At 35.3% G+C, this 16,348-nt stretch overlaps 1 protein-coding gene and 1 long non-coding RNA gene across 6 annotated transcripts in view; both read left to right on the forward strand.

Annotated features, from left to right (window-relative positions):
- The window catches only part of dclk1a (doublecortin-like kinase 1a), a 91,117-nt gene that overhangs the window by 24,927 nt on the left and 49,842 nt on the right, over positions 1–16,348 (forward strand). For 3 of the 5 annotated variants that reach the window (XM_038278795.1, XM_038278790.1, XM_038278792.1), the window contains exon 4: positions 7,428–7,539. In XM_038278795.1, the coding sequence (XP_038134723.1) occupies positions 7,428–7,539 (112 nt within the window). The remainder of the gene's footprint in view (positions 1–7,427; positions 7,540–16,348) is intronic. The other 2 variants (XM_038278791.1, XM_038278793.1) reach the window with 1 other exon arrangement.
- LOC119779214 lies at positions 11,003–11,753 on the forward strand. The gene is made up of 2 exons (XR_005280195.1): positions 11,003–11,104; positions 11,594–11,753. It is a non-coding gene; the product is annotated as an uncharacterized LOC119779214 (long non-coding RNA).

Raw genomic sequence — 16,348 nt, forward strand, 5'->3', positions numbered from 1 at the left:
AGACAATTGGGGGTTATGGTCTGCTCATATAGCAACCTGTTAGACTCTGTTTCAAAAGGTACCGTGCAGGGATTCTGTTGAAATGATTAGTATTGTATGAATAAAACACTTATGTGAAAAGTAATGTTCCATAGATAAAAAGGTCAGAAATGTTTGCATTGGGTGGTTTTTGAAATTTCTGCACTCCACACCTTAATACAAAGTAAAATACATGATGACCCTGAAAGCAAAGATTAGACCAAGGCTTCAGGAATGCAACTGAACCTTAAAAATACAAAATCATGGTTTTGGTGAGCTTTAGTTAGAAGAAAAACATAATTTCATGATAACTGTTGTGTGTGTGTGTGTGTGTGTGTGTGTGTGTGTGTGTGTGTGTGTGTGTGTGTGTGTGTGTGTGTGTGTGTGTGTGTGTGCGTGTGTGTTTTCTTTGAGTGGGCTAAAAATATAAATTGCATTAGTGATTAATTTTCTATTTTTCCATTGTTCTTCTGGCTGAAGCTCTTACTTAAAACCAGAGGAGCTGGGAGATTAATCCTCAAGTAGGAGCTGCCATATGACAGGAAGACAAGAATAGCTGATGTAAATGTGCAGAACGAGAAGTGCTGTCGCTAATCATTTGTTCTTAGCCGCTGATGTGTTGGAGCTGCAAGTGAGCGGCCTGTCTCAACACAGAAAGAGTATAGAACCTGGTTGGCACAGACAGGAGCTGTGTGTGAATTTTGGAGTGTTTTCAATCCCATTTACAAAACAGGTGTAAAATAGATGACATGGTCGTTGGTAAATCACTGTAAAGCACTAATCCTGATGAAAGAGGGACCTGTCTGCCCCAGCCTTTGTTCCTCTGAAGCCAAAATACAGGATTGGCCTTTATTTTGTCTTTTGCATTCCTTGTTGTTCATAATACTGTTCTCAAACTGATACTCTCTAACAATCTGGTGAGGCTTTAAAGAAGTTTAACCCTCTATTTACTTGTTCAGTGATTTCTTAAAACCATAGGTTACACTTAGTTGCAACCAATTTGTTTGGCTCAGTATAAATTCCAATTTTTTTCCTTTTTAAAGTTGACATTTGTAAAAAATGCATACATTTCCTTCCACTACTATAAAATGCACAACTATGTATTGAATCTTTCACATAAAACTCAAATAGTGTGAAAACTTTAACATGTCTTTACTTTATGTCCAAATGTTTTCTACAAATAACAGGATTAGATGAATCTTAGTGATAGAAAATATTCTGTCTGTCAGCTGCCATTGCTTTGTTGAGAGTTCTGCAGCCTAATCTTAGTAATTCTGTTTTAGGAGCCTCTCTTTCCTCAATTTATTAGCTTCCTTATGCTCAGTGGTTTAAGAACATTTGTAACCTAGCATAACTAAAGAGACTTTATACCAGATATCTGGTGGCTTCAAATTCATTTTGATTGTGCCTTTAGAGTACTATAGTTATATCCTTATTAAACAGTGCCACCATGTGGTATCACTTATTTGTTCATCTGAGATAAGAATTTCTGTAATCTTTCTGCAAAATGTAATTTAGCCAGCACTGATGAGTTAATAAAGCTAGCTAACTGGTTAATAACCATTTGTAAAACATAACCTAATAAAAAAAGAAACAAAAAAAAGATAACAGTAGAAAAAGGGTTGGGGCTTCAGATTTGAACACTAGATGGCACACTGCTAACATTAGAAGCACGGCTTAGAGGCTATTCATATTTTTGTGCATATTGCTCTTTTTATATTTTGGCTAAACATTTGTGTAATCATACCTATCTTGTTCTCACTTGAGTTTTTTATGTAAAATCTAATTATTGTATCTGTTTAAATGGATGCATAGTGTGTAAACTGTGCACTTAGTCATGCATGTAATAGCCAGCATTGGAAAAAAGACTGGTTATAAAAGTGGTTATGAAATTATCCCTCTTCACACCGCTCTCTCCCCCTGTTTTTGTTCTGTTTGTTTCATCCTGTCCTTGTCTCTGAAAGTGGCACTTATTGTGTAACTACAGGGGTACTATGTAAGAATTAACCATATACATCAGAGCAGCTTGTTCTGTCTTCTGACTCATGAGGGGCTCAGAGCAGCAGTCAGGAACACATTTCCCCTGTTGTGTTGTTTTCGCCCCCTCTATTTTTTTACTCTGTATTTGCTTTTCGTATCATTTGGGAGACTTGGAGATTTGATTTCTCTCTGACTACATTTGTGTGATATTTTTCCTCTGCTCTTCATCATTGGTTGCTATTTATTTTTAAGAAAATGGTGCATTGTCTGATCCCAACCATTTAAAAATAAGAGTTATTGCATAAGTGTCTTAGTATAACCAGGCCATGTGATACATGAGGGCGGTCATGTGGGGATTTTTCTGAATGGCATAGTTCTGCAGGGCAAAATGCTCAGAGTAGATAAAATATGAATGATGGGTCTCTTTTATCTCTGCCTGCACATTGTGCAGTGAAGTGGCACATGGTAGGCATGCATCAATGCTCAAAGAGCATTACTGCAATGGAGACCATATTTCTTCACACCCCTTTCAGTAGCTTGCAGTTTGTGCTTTTGTCCTGCTCATCAAGGCAAAGGTGCCACTGCTGATTGCCAATCTGTTTAGCTCTTTTCTGTTTCTTACAATCTCTGCCTCATGTCATCCTACGTCTGATTTCTTTCTCTGTCAGAAGCTGATTAAACATATCCTGAGGAGAAAATTATTTAATTACCGCTTAAATATATATGACATTATTCTTATTAACTGATTGAGGCTAATTTTCAAACAGTGTGAGCAACACTTGCCTGTATTTTTTCCCAATCTTTTTTTATATCAGTTGAAATCGACCAACATGTGTTTTACACAATGAATTTGATACCATTCATCAAGTTATAATTATAACAACAGTAATGAAATAACATTTATTCACTGAGGAATTTTATAAAAGTTGATTGAGAGCTCTTATAAGTAAAACAAAATATTATGAGCACACAAATCAAATATTCTCACAAAAACATTTAAACAGACCTTAATATTGCTTGATCAACACCTTGAGATAAAATGAGCAGTCACTGTCAACATAATGTCTGCTTTACCGTGTGCACATTTGGATGAAGGGTTACATTTAAGTAAACACATATTTTAAATATTTTACTTGCTCAACAATTTTTTTTATTTTTTTTAAATGTTTTTATTCAATATACAATCTGCAAATCATGTATGTCATTCAAAGAGGAAAATGTTTATGGAATATAACACAAAATAGATAAATATTCCAACCCACTTGGCGTTATGAGTAAATGAATTTTTTCTAAGCTTGCAAAATATTTATCTATGCCACCTCAAAAAAGAAACTATCATCAGATGTGTGCTGGAACTGGCAACAAATCATTTCCTTAGGTCTAAAGGAATATTGGTCCTCCATCTTTTTTTATTTAACCACATCAGATGAGTTTTTACATCATGAACAGCAAGTTTAAGTTCAAACTGCTGCAATTCAAATCACCTAGTTCCCTTCATTTAGCTATTCAGACAAAAACTTCATGTTCCATAGCCCAAGTCGGCAATTTTATATTCAGGATCTGATAAGCAATACATCAAGGCATAAATAAGCAATAAATCAAGGTGCTAAATGGTTAAAGCAGGCCTATACCATCACACTACCACCACCATGTTTGACTGTTGGTATGATGCTGTATCTGAAATGTTTGTAATTTAAAACCAGATTCAAAGGAATATATAGAATACTTTCTTGATATTTCTTAGTATTTTGGGTGATCGTCAATATATTTTTCACATGTATTGGATGTTCCTTTGTGTTCTTTTTTGTCAGCCTTTGTTTTTGTATTAATGCAATTTTCACAGAATCTGAGGTAAAGGACACATTGTTTTTAAGGTAGTCTAAGCTGGCCATTTCTTGAAAGGTTGACCACCCCCATGTCTTACCCATTGCAAATGCTTCATTATTGTTGTCTGCTTGACTTCCACCCTAAGAAAATGTTTTACACCCTTTGCAAGATTGATAGACATCATTAACTTTGCCAGTAGAAGTTCTCTGTTATCAAGATCATGACAACCACAAAATGACTTAATTGGAGGCAACCAGACCTTTGCTCAGTTTCTCTGCAAAGTTTCAACCCCTATCCAGCAGCCTTTGTCAGTTCAGTTGGTTTGCACTAGAGCAAACTATAGTTTGGTGTTTTTCCAAGTCAGAAGCAGATCAATGAGCAATCTGTTACTGTCCTGGGTTGTTGTGAGTCTGTTGTTTGTTGTCAGTTGTGTACTTGGTCATCAGAATCTTGATTTGTTAGATTTTGTTATTTCTTAGGGTTGTAGATGCTTGGAAACTTCAAATATCATCTGCCATCCTCTATTTGGTGTTGGGTTTTTTCCTTTTAGGAGATGGCTACCTTTTTCTTAACCATCCATGCTCTCTATCTAAGATCTGAAAATGTTGGTCATCAAGGGTGTGTAGTTTGTTCTTGAAGTGCAACTGCACCGCTGAAACTTGCCAAAAGCTGCTGGCTCTCCTGTGCTATGTATGCCATGCATTTATGTAGTTATTTGGTTTTTCCAATGAAGGAGTCTGAGAAGTCTTCACCACACAACACATAGACAGTGCTGCTCAGCTTTAGCTTGGGTGTTCTGTCTTCGGGAGAAACTAATTTGTTTTCTTCTCTCTGCTAGACAGTGTTGGGGTTTTTTCTGCTTTGTTAGGCGACTTAACAAATGCCCAGTTTGGATAATCACATACTAGAAGTGATTTCCTGGTATTTGTGCTTTCTGTGTTTCTCCTCTGTGATAAAGAGAATGTTAACCCCCCGATATCTCCGAATTATATTAACTGACTGTTTGTTGTGTTCCATTGTTGTGTTAATATGATTTAGAATACAGTTATTGATGTGTATTTGTGCGATTCTGGTAAAACATTTTGCTCAATGTGCACAGAACAGTCCAGAAAGAGCAACATATTATTCTTAGCATCCTCTCTGGGGAACCTGATGTTTCTGTTACTGAGTTTCTGTTGTTAATGAATGCCTCAACTTCTTGCAAATAAAGTAGATTGTAAGAACAACACGTATGATTTAATGGGCATTGTGCTCTTCATATTCTATATTTTGGAATTCTTTTATTCAAAAAATAACATTAAACAATGATGTAATAATGATAAAATATTATGTTAATTAAAAAAAGTTTTTCATCACTAGCAGCACTTTTTGTGAAACATCACTACCGTCATTGTCAGTATCAGTATCCTTGTTATATTGTTTGGAGTGAAGATGCTCACCCCTAAAATAATCAGACCCCTGTTTGGGGATATCAGGGAACAAAGCAATATGCAATCTGTTATGAAACTGGAGTATGATTTCCTTTCATATTTGTCTGTGCAGAAGCGGGCATCCTTATTTTGTGTGTTGATGTGTGTATGAACCTACACAGCAACACATCCACAGTCTATTAAATTTGGAAATTATCCATTCTCAGTGGACACTTTATGTCAATAATATAATGTCATTTAAATTCCTCTTCTGGTCTCACCCATTGCTTGTTCAGGGTTAAAAAGGACAAACTCGACTTCCTATCCTCATATTTACAAACACCCTCTAAACGGATCCATTTTTTCCCCGTTTATTCTTTGCTGTTAAAGTCATTATATAAGCGGTGACTTTGGGGGCATTAGTTTGCAGGCTGATGGGAATCTAAATAGATTACTGGATATTAATTGCTTTGAAAATGCAATAGCAGTTGTTTTTTGTTTATTTGTTTTCTCCAGGCGGTGCTACAAATCCAAAGAGCCTTAGCTGTAATAGCTCTTAATAGGTTTCGTGGTTAGAAATTTGTCACGGTGAATGAACTGTTGCCATCTCATAAAGCTTGTCTCCGACTGTAATGTTACTAAAGCATTAGATATAAATTAGAATAATGGTGGATTGGGGCTCCAACATAATGGTTGACCTGTAGTGTGTAATTAGCTTATTTCCGTTTACATTCAGAGTATAGATCAGATTTATCCCCACCCCCATGGCACCCCCCACAGCCCTTTACAGATGGATTCCTTTCATTATAACCTTTCGATTGCAGCATAACAATGAGTCTAGAAATTAAAAACTACAAAATCTCTCTTGTTATGACCCAATAAACTTTCTTTTAACAGTTTGTGAGCATTGTGTTTAACAATGTTTGATCATCATATACTACATTATTAAATCCTTCTTTCCTTAGTCAGTACCTGAGATGTGGTTAAACTGATGCCTCAGCTGGTATTAAGTGCCCAGCATGGAGTCTGTCAAAGAGCGACAGTGACTCTACAGTGAGTCAGATGTAGCCTAATTCGGCTATTTTCTTATGAGACAATGATCTCATTAACTTAATATCCTCTCGCCTGGAAATTCATCATGTTTACTCACATTAAATAGTGTTTTCTTTATGGATTATTTATCTCTGTCGGTAAGAAGTATTTTTAGAAGAGACCCCCTCCACCTGCATCTCAGGGTGTCTGGTTTACAAGCTGCTGCCTATCAGCAAATTGCAACTTTGCAAGGTCGTATTTTACTGATAGTTTGTGAAGAGCTGCAGCTCTGAGATTCGTTGCCCCATGCACCAACAACAAGCATTAATGGACACCAAGAGGGATTTTTATCCATCTACTGACGCTTGGTTCATTTTGTTTTCTAACAGAAAAAAAGAGAAATTTTGTTATTGTTTAAAAAAAGGAATTTAGAAAGTGTTACTGAGAAGCATCTATTTTAGGATTTATTAAACTTTGTAGAAAATATCTGTCAGTCTTTTCTTGTTTTAAATTTCTTGCATGAACAACTGTAACAGCTGATAGCTGCTGTTCTAAATTCTGCATATTTCTTTTTTTAAATGGGACATTGAACATGAATTAACATGCAAACAAATGCACATTCAAAGATACCATTGTAGGTCAATGTAAATTGCAGGTAAATGTAAAAAAAAATGACAAATAAAAAAAGCAGATGCATATAGGACCATTCAAAACAAGAACAATTTAACAAATGACAATGTAGTGCACAGAAAATAAAACATATTTTTAAAGACACAGTCTTTAACAACATAAACAATATACAACAGACTTTTTAAATGTTAATACAATGCTAAGTTGCGTTCTATGGGGATATTTAATTGTTCAAGAGCCACTTTATCTTTACTGATTTAGAGAAAAAAATGTCTTAACAATGAAAGGTTAACAAGATCTGGAAGCACAGTGATGAAGGTGATGCTCTTGCAGGAAAAAAAAACTGCTTTAAAGTGCTTTTTTTTAATCATATGATGACAAGAGTAAGTTTTTTTTTTATTTTGGTCTAGTGTTTGTAGTCTGACTATTTATCTTAATATATAATATTTTATGTGTGAAGCATGGAGGTCTGGACTAAACAGTGTTTGAGAAAATTCTAACTTATCTCACATGTTTCTATTTAATTTGTAGGTGGCATGTCTGCAGGACTTCTTTGGAGATGAGGATGTGTTTGTGGCCTGTGGACCAGAGAAATTCCGCTACCACGATGACTTAATGTTGGATGAGAGCGGTAAGGAAAAAGGTGCTCGATATGTGTCTTTGTTGTGTTGGTCGTAGTTAATAACATTACAAATGTACAACCTGGTTAATATTCCAGGTATGCTTTTTATGAGTTATGAAGCAATACATTATTGCGCTTCTATTTGAATTAGATCGTACCAGAAAAGAATCAAAGGGATTGCAAGGCTGTCTGCATTGCTCAGGGTTTGTTTTCTATAACAAGATTTCTACTAACAGGCTTTGGATTAGTGGTGTTTTCACATTTTTTTTTAACCTTATGAGACAGATCAACATAATAACTACATGCTTGTCATGAGGATTTAAATAAGATTTTTTATTTTTACTATTTTTATCACTTAAAAAATAGAGTCTTCCATCCATCCATCCATCCATCCATCCATCCATCCATCCATCCATCCATCCATCCATCCATCCATCCATCACTCCCTCTGTTTTGATCTAACTCATAATCTCCCATTGAAATACATATTAATGCAAACATTTTCAGAATGTATGGACACTTATGCAATTTATGATTACTCTCAGTTTAACTCTATACTGATTTGTAGCCTTTGAGTTGTCCTTTTTGCATTTTAAAAGGCCAAACAGAGGTGCTGCTCGCTTACCAGCATCCATTGTATAAGTTCATCTTCACTTTAGAATCAGCCATTCACTGTGGGAACCAGAGGGAAGGCAACCTAGCTCACATAAAAAGCAGTTATCTGAATCCTTTCAGGGTCTGTTGATCTAATTAAATGAAGAACAAGCTATAATTAGGGAGAAGCATAAACTGATTAGTACAATCTAACACTCCCAACATTTTCTGTGGGAATGTATTGCCACAAGCAATAATGCGAAACAACCTTCTTATATACAAACATTTACAATGGGATGTGACTTCTCTGATTAATGAACCAGATGTAAAATCCATCTTGTTTGACAATCACTTCATTGCCTAAAGGACTGCAATCTTTGTGCTTCAGCTTAACAAAGAAACAAAGTCCAGGCTGTGATGTGTCTGGATTCTTCTTTTTTATTCTTCCTCCTGCTTCCTTTTCTTGTTTTACTTCTTACAAGATTGTTCCATCTTCAAGAGCCACAGCCCACAGAGGATGCTCTCTGTCCTCACTTCAACCATCTGTGATCTGCTGTCTGCCTCTTAGCCACTGCCATTTACTGCTCATCTATATTCCTTTCCTCCTCTGTGCTCACCTTTGTCCCACATGAGTCAATCCTTGTTGGCTTTTGTTCAAATGTTCTTCTGTCCATTTGTGTTGTTTGTATCCCATTATTCACAGAATAATAACCATCCTACCTGGGTCCCCGACCTTCACCCCTACCCATTTTTTTCTTCTTTCTCACCTCACCAGTTTTTCGTCTAACATTTGCAAAACATAATACTTACCTGAATACATTAGCTATACTTTCTTTGGTGACCTCCTTCTCTTGAGGAATACCACAAAAGAGCCACCTACATGCAGCCAGACATGGAGGACTGTGTTTCTTTGTCTGCATTTCCAGTAATTACTGATGATTATCTTCATAAGTGATGTTCTCTTAGTAAACAGTCCAGTTGTAGTTTTCTTTCTGATAATATTTTAATGTCCAATTCTGGCAACAATAGTAATGGTGAAGGTAGATCAACCATCTACACCCCTTCCCTTATAATAGGGTTCTATGATTCTTTTCTAGTCAGTGTTTTACATATGAACATGTGCATGTCAACCAAAATAAAAAAAAGTATCTGTCTTAACGTACAGATATATGTCTGGCTTCTTCAAAATAATTGTTTTGGTGTGGACATTTCTACTTTTAATGTTCATCTCTCCTGCACTTCATTAACACTAAGCTTCACAATTTTCATATAATATTATTAAATATAATATTATCTTTAAAGACAAACTGAGAAAATGCAAAGCAGTCAAGTAATAATTTCTCTTTTCAAAGACCTTTCAACATTTGATCTAATCTAAGAGTGAGATTTTGAGCGCTGACAGTAAAAATCATTATTTTGAATCATAAATAAACAGACTCATTTGATGCATTTTCTAATTTCTTAAATTACATTTTAATATAAAAATGTGCAGATTCTCTCTCATTAATCCTCTTCCCGAATATATTCAATACCACCAACTTCCTTTATGATAGATAGAATACCAGTGGTGGACGAAGTACTCAACAGTAGTACTTGAGTAAAAGTATTGATATTCATAGTCAAATCTTACTCAACTACAAGTGAAGTTACTCAATCAAACATCTACTCAAGTTAAAGTATTGAAGTATGTTAACTTAAGTATTCAAAAGTACAAGCATTGAAAAAGTATTTAAGAATTCAAAAATACAAATAAAATGCTCTAATATCATAACATTTCTGTATAACTGTCAGAGTAATTTTAAAGAACCTTTTAACATTCAGAAACCACCTGATGGATTGATGCATAGAACCACCTGCTACAGATTTTACACCACCTGTAAAGAACTTCAGCATAAAAAGGCCACAAAAAGGGCAGGCGGAGGGGATCAAACCGGGTACTTGCAACCGTCTCAGAGCACAAGCGCACTGCTCAAACCACTAGGGCACTAGACCAAAACTCCTGATAACCACTGACACAATAGTTTATGCCTGACTTTATAGGATCAGACAGCAAACCTTTACAATAAGAGCATAATTTTGTTATACAATATTCTGAATTTCAGTTATCAAAATGCTGGTTAAAAATTCTCACAGTAATCTCTCTGCCTACACAAAACACCACGCTAAAGGCTATGATCGATTTCTGGTCAAAATAATTTAATACAAAATGACATCTATGAAGGTAAATATGTGCCAAAATGAACGAACTTGTGAATTTAATGTGAAAACTTGAGAATGCAATGTGAGAATTTGTACCACAAAAATCTGAACTTGTATGCCAAAATGTTCTGCTGTAAAGAAAAACCGCACACACACAAACTGAATTTGAAGTTGCACTAAAAGAAATATCAGGCAAGACCATGTAAAAAAAAATTACACTTGTCAGTCCAATCTTCACCTGAAGAGGATTTTCACTCAAATCTGATTTAAATGTGAATGCACAAAAAAACTATTTACTGGTGTGTTCATATAGTTTTACACAAATAAAATTACAGCTGACCAATGATTATTGATAGTTTATTTGTAATTATTATTTTTTTGCATATGTTAATATTGCATTACAACCTCAATTTAGCCATTACAGCTTCTTGAATCTGCTGCTTCAAGAACACAAACGCGCTCTCGCGAGACACAGCACGTTGACACCGCGCTTTGACTTTTGTCACATTCCTTGCGAGATATTTGTGCCAAAACGAACTTGTGTTTGAAGATGTGAGAGCAAATGTGGGGGGGGGGGGGTTCTATAGGCCAACCAATCACAGGCTGCGTCTCAATTCGCAGGCTGCGTACTTGGGAGGACGCCTTTGGAGCACTTCCTGGCTTCTTTTTTTTTTTTTTTTTTTTTTTTTTTCAGTAGTTGAAGAAAAAGAAGAAGAAAGTCGGATTTTCTTGAAGTTACGGACAACCGAAAGCAGCAGCAGCGCCGGCAGTAGAGCGGAGAACACCTTTAAATGTAAGTAGTTTGTTTTTGCTTTTTTTAAATGAACATCTATTAAAATACATGACGGTAACAGAGCCACCGGGATGTGTAGGAACAGCTAAAGCTAAAGCTTAAAGCTAACCTGTTGATACGTGATGTTCATCAACAATTAAAAGCCTTCATACAAATGTCACTATTTTTTATTTTAACCTACATCTTACTGTACTGATAGCCGTATCCCTCTCTAATCAGATCTATTTATACTCAAACAGTTTATTACAAAGTATTAGAACTTTTAAAGCTTAATGCAGCTGAAGAAATAACATTAGTCCAGCTGTACTGGGCTGTTAATACTGTAAACGTTTTGTTTTAATACTGAATAATGTATAGTTAATTTACAGTACAGTATAATAAGGTTTAAAGTATAATTCACTTGAAGAACAATACCAGTGTAATTATACAGAACAGTCATTTTGCCTGTTGACATAACAGAAATATGCTTTACATGTCATTTTGTTCCAGGGAGCAGACAGAGGAGTGGATAAAATGACCACTTCATCATCGGGGCCAAAAATACTGCTGCAGTCGGATGGAGCGAAGAGTTGAGGCAGAATTCCATCTACATGTTGCATTTCTATGTAAAAGTCACACAAGTTAAAAGAAGTCCTGTTCAAACACCAACGTACAAATATATAATAATTTGATCGCATCAAATGATGCCCAGATGCCACTTTTTGTAAATCTCATATTTGTGATAGAAGTGATCCTTGTGTGGGACAACTTAAAAAAAAAAATACAAAGTATGTTCAGGTTTGGATAATGTAATGGGACACACACACACTATATATATATATATATATATATATATATATATATATATATATATATATATATATATATATATATATATATATATATATATATATATATATATATATATATGTGTGTGTGTGTGTGTAGGGAAATTACATCTTACATTTATTATATTCATGTTAATTTTGAGTAAGCTTAAAAAAGTAATCTCCAGGTTACCATTCCAAAGTCTTTTTCTGTAGAATTTCATTAATCCATCCAAATCATGAAACCTTCCTTTTTTCTAGCTTTAAAGAAACACTACAGAAAACAGGGGGTCAGTGGGAAGCCTACTGCTGCCACCTGGCCCTGGTTTGTCCTCATGGATGAGGTATTAGGACAGAGGCCCCCTAATGCCCCACCTGTCCTAATTGCCTCCATCCCTGAGGACACAGCAGGGCCAGGTGCTGCAGAGGCTGAGCAGCACCAGGTTGACGATGAGGAAGAAAATGAGGATGAGAGGCCAGGAGAGAGGAGGGAAAGGAGCAAGAGAAGAAGGAGAGACGAGTTGGTGGATTTAATCAGGGAGGATATCAGATGGCAGAGGGAAGCGGGATAGGATGGACAGATTATTTCATTTATTGGAGAGGATGGTGGACAGACATTATTATTTTTGGTGTTTTTTTTTTAACAAGTTCAGGTTATGTGTTGCTGTTATTAAATTAAATTGTTAAATTGTTTATAAAAGTTATTGTTGTCGGTGTGTTCTTAAAGTCTTTTATCTGTTTCATCGCATCTTTATAATTTAAGTAAACTTAGAACAACTTCTCAGTGACATCAGTTTATTTTTAGAGAAGCAAGTATTTACAATAAACTATTAAAAACATTTTTAAGTATTGACATTAGATTTTAAAATTAACTACTACAACTATTTACAGAAGATATACAGTAAATATTACTAGAGAACATATATATATATATATACAATTGTGACTGAGCAGGAGTCCCTGGTGGTGCTGCTGGACTGCCTCTCTCCACTGTTCACCACATCATCCATCAGGGTTTGCAGGGCTGACCCAATCGACAGCTGCCCCAATTGACAGCTGCCATGTTACTAAAAAAGTTTAAAATGACGAAGAAAATAATGACTTTACTAAAACTGTTTTCATTACCCTGAAATAACAGCTAAAATGTGATTAAAATGTGCTAAAATGTGACAATCTAAATGTAATGGTGGTCGGGTAGACCCTCCTCCAGGGGCAGACACCTTGGCAGACAGCTGGTCCCTCCATGGAGCACCACTGACTGCCTCCAACTCCCCTCCTCATCCTCTGGCATGTCATCCTCTGGGGCCGTGATATCACCAGCTCCCAGGCAGATGTTGTGCAGGACAGCACATGCCGTTTTGACCTGTAGAAAAAAATAGACAAAAATATTTATTTTTATTCAGTCATCTATCTTTATTACATGATTTATTAGAAATTAAATTTTACTTAATCTAGATCCACTATTTAACTTATTTTTTCGTTTTTATATTTTTATTTTTTTCCTGTATTATGTTTATATATATATATATATATATATATATATATATATATATATTTATATATATATATATTTATATATATATATAATTACAAATAAAATCAGGCAGTAAGGGGATGACAATTTAGACAAAAAATGATTTATTTCTCAACAGTTTGGCTTCTCAACAAAACATTAGTAATGGTGAAAGTAGTTATTCAAGTCAGTTATTTACAGAGTTTGTACACATTTAAGTATTCAATTCAAATTACTAAAGTTACAAACAAATAAATTACAAACTTAAAAATAAATATAAAATTTGATATTTAAACATATTCATCAATCTGCTGACAAGCGTTTATTTAACAACTGGTATATTCTGATCATTAGCAGGCCCCTGTGGGTTAGAATAATAGCAGGTAGATCTTACCTCTCCACTGCGCACTGCCAGCCTGAGAAAAATCCGTCGCAGGTTTTGCTGCCGCCGAAGCCATCACAGCCGACTCTCCTCCTCCAATAACAAGTAAATAAAAAAAAATAAAAAAAATTCCATATCTATCTTTTTGTTTTTGTTGTTTCTTTCCGTATTTCTCGAGCTGTCGGATTTTGTTTGGCGCTGTTTTTGGGGTAAACGTGATGACGTCGTGTCGTAACCAGGAAGTGCTCCAAAGGCTACCTCCCAAGTATGCAGCCTGCGAATTGAGACGCAGCCTGTGATTGGTTGGCCTATAGAACCCCCCCCCACATTTGCTCTCACATCTTCAAACACAAGTTCGTTTTGGCACAAATATCTCGCAAGGAATGTGACAAAAGTCAAAGCGCGGTGTCAACGTGCTGTGTCTCGCGAGAGCGCGTTTGTGTTCTTGAAGCAGCAGATTCAAGAAGCTGTAATGGCTAAATTGAGGTTGTAATGCAATATTAACATATGCAAAAAAATAATAATTACAAATAAACTATCAATAATCATTGGTCAGCTGTAATTTTATTTGTGTAAAACTATATGAACACACCAGTAAATAGTTTTTTTGTGCATTCACATTTAAATCAGATTTGAGTGAAAATCCTCTTCAGGTGAAGATTGGACTGACAAGTGTAATTTTTTTTTACATGGTCTTGCCTGATATTTCTTTTAGTGCAACTTCAAATTCAGTTTGTGAGTGTGCGGTTTTTCTTCACAGCAGAACATTTTGGCATACAAGTTCAGATTTTTGTGGTACAAATTCTCACATTGCATTCTCAAGTTTTCACATTAAATTCACAAGTTCGTTCATTTTGGCACATATTTACCTTCATAGATGTCATTTTGTATTAAATTATTTTGACCAGAAATCGATCATAGCCTTTAGCGTGGTGTTTTGTGTAGGCAGAGAGATTACTGTGAGAATTTTTAACCAGCATTTTGATAACTGAAATTCAGAATATTGTATAACAAAATTATGCTCTTATTGTAAAGGTTTGCTGTCTGATCCTATAAAGTCAGGCATAAACTATTGTGTCAGTGGTTATCAGGAGTTTTGGTCTAGTGCCCTAGTGGTTTGAGCAGTGCGCTTGTGCTCTGAGACGGTTGCAAGTACCCGGTTTGATCCCCTCCGCCTGCCCTTTTTGTGGCCTTTTTATGCTGAAGTTCTTTACAGGTGGTGTAAAATCTGTAGCAGGTGGTTCTATGCATCAATCCATCAGGTGGTTTCTGAATGTTAAAAGGTTCTTTAAAATTACTCTGACAGTTATACAGAAATGTTATGATATTAGAGCATTTTATTTGTATTTTTGAATTCTTAAATACTTTTTCAATGCTTGTACTTTTGAATACTTAAGTTAACATACTTCAATACTTTAACTTGAGTAGATGTTTGATTGAGTAACTTCACTTGTAGTTGAGTAAGATTTGACTATGAATATCAATACTTTTACTCAAGTACTACTGTTGAGTACTTCGTCCACCACTGGTATTCTATCTATCATAAAGGAAGTTGGTGGTATTGAATATATTCGGGAAGAGGATTAATGAGAGAGAATCTGCACATTTTTATATTAAAATGTAATTTAAGAAATTAGAAAATGCATCAAATGAGTCTGTTTATTTATGATTCAAAATAATGATTTTTACTGTCAGCGCTCAAAATCTCACTCTTAGATTAGATCAAATGTTGAAAGGTCTTTGAAAAGAGAAATTATTACTTGACTGCTTTGCATTTTCTCAGTTTGTCTTTAAAGATAATATTATATTTAATAATATTATATGAAAATTGTGAAGCTTAGTGTTAATGAAGTGCAGGAGAGATGAACATTAAAAGTAGAAATGTCCACACCAAAACAATTATTTTGAAGAAGCCAGACATATATCTGTACGTTAAGACAGATACTTTTTTTTATTTTGGTTGACATGCACATGTTCATATGTAAAACACTGACTAGAAAAGAATCATAGAACCCTATTATAAGGGAAGGGGTGTAGATGGTTGATCTACCTTCACCATTACTATTGTTGCCAGAATTGGACATTAAAATATTATCAGAAAGAAAACTACAACTGGACTGTTTACTAAGAGAACATCACTTATGAAGATAATCATCAGTAATTACTGGAAATGCAGACAAAGAAACACAGTCCTCCATGTCTGGCTGCATGTAGGTGGCTCTTTTGTGGTATTCCTCAAGAGAAGGAGGTCACCAAAGAAAGTATAGCTAATGTATTCAGGTAAGTATTATGTTTTGCAAATGTTAGACGAAAAACTGGTGAGGTGAGAAAGAAGAAAAAAATGGGTAGGGGTGAAGGTCGGGGACCCAGGTAGGATGGTTATTATTCTGTGAATAATGGGATACAAACAACACAAATGGACAGAAGAACATTTGAACAAAAGCCAACAAGGATTGACTCATGTGGGACAAAGGTGAGCACAGAGGAGGAAAGGAATATAGATGAGCAGTAAATGGCAGTGGCTAAGAGGCAGACAGCAGATC

This window comes from Cyprinodon tularosa, unplaced genomic scaffold (genome assembly GCF_016077235.1).
Source record: "Cyprinodon tularosa strain WSP-4 unplaced genomic scaffold, ASM1607723v1 ctg144, whole genome shotgun sequence".
NCBI classification, from domain to species: Eukaryota; Metazoa; Chordata; class Actinopteri; order Cyprinodontiformes; family Cyprinodontidae; genus Cyprinodon; species Cyprinodon tularosa.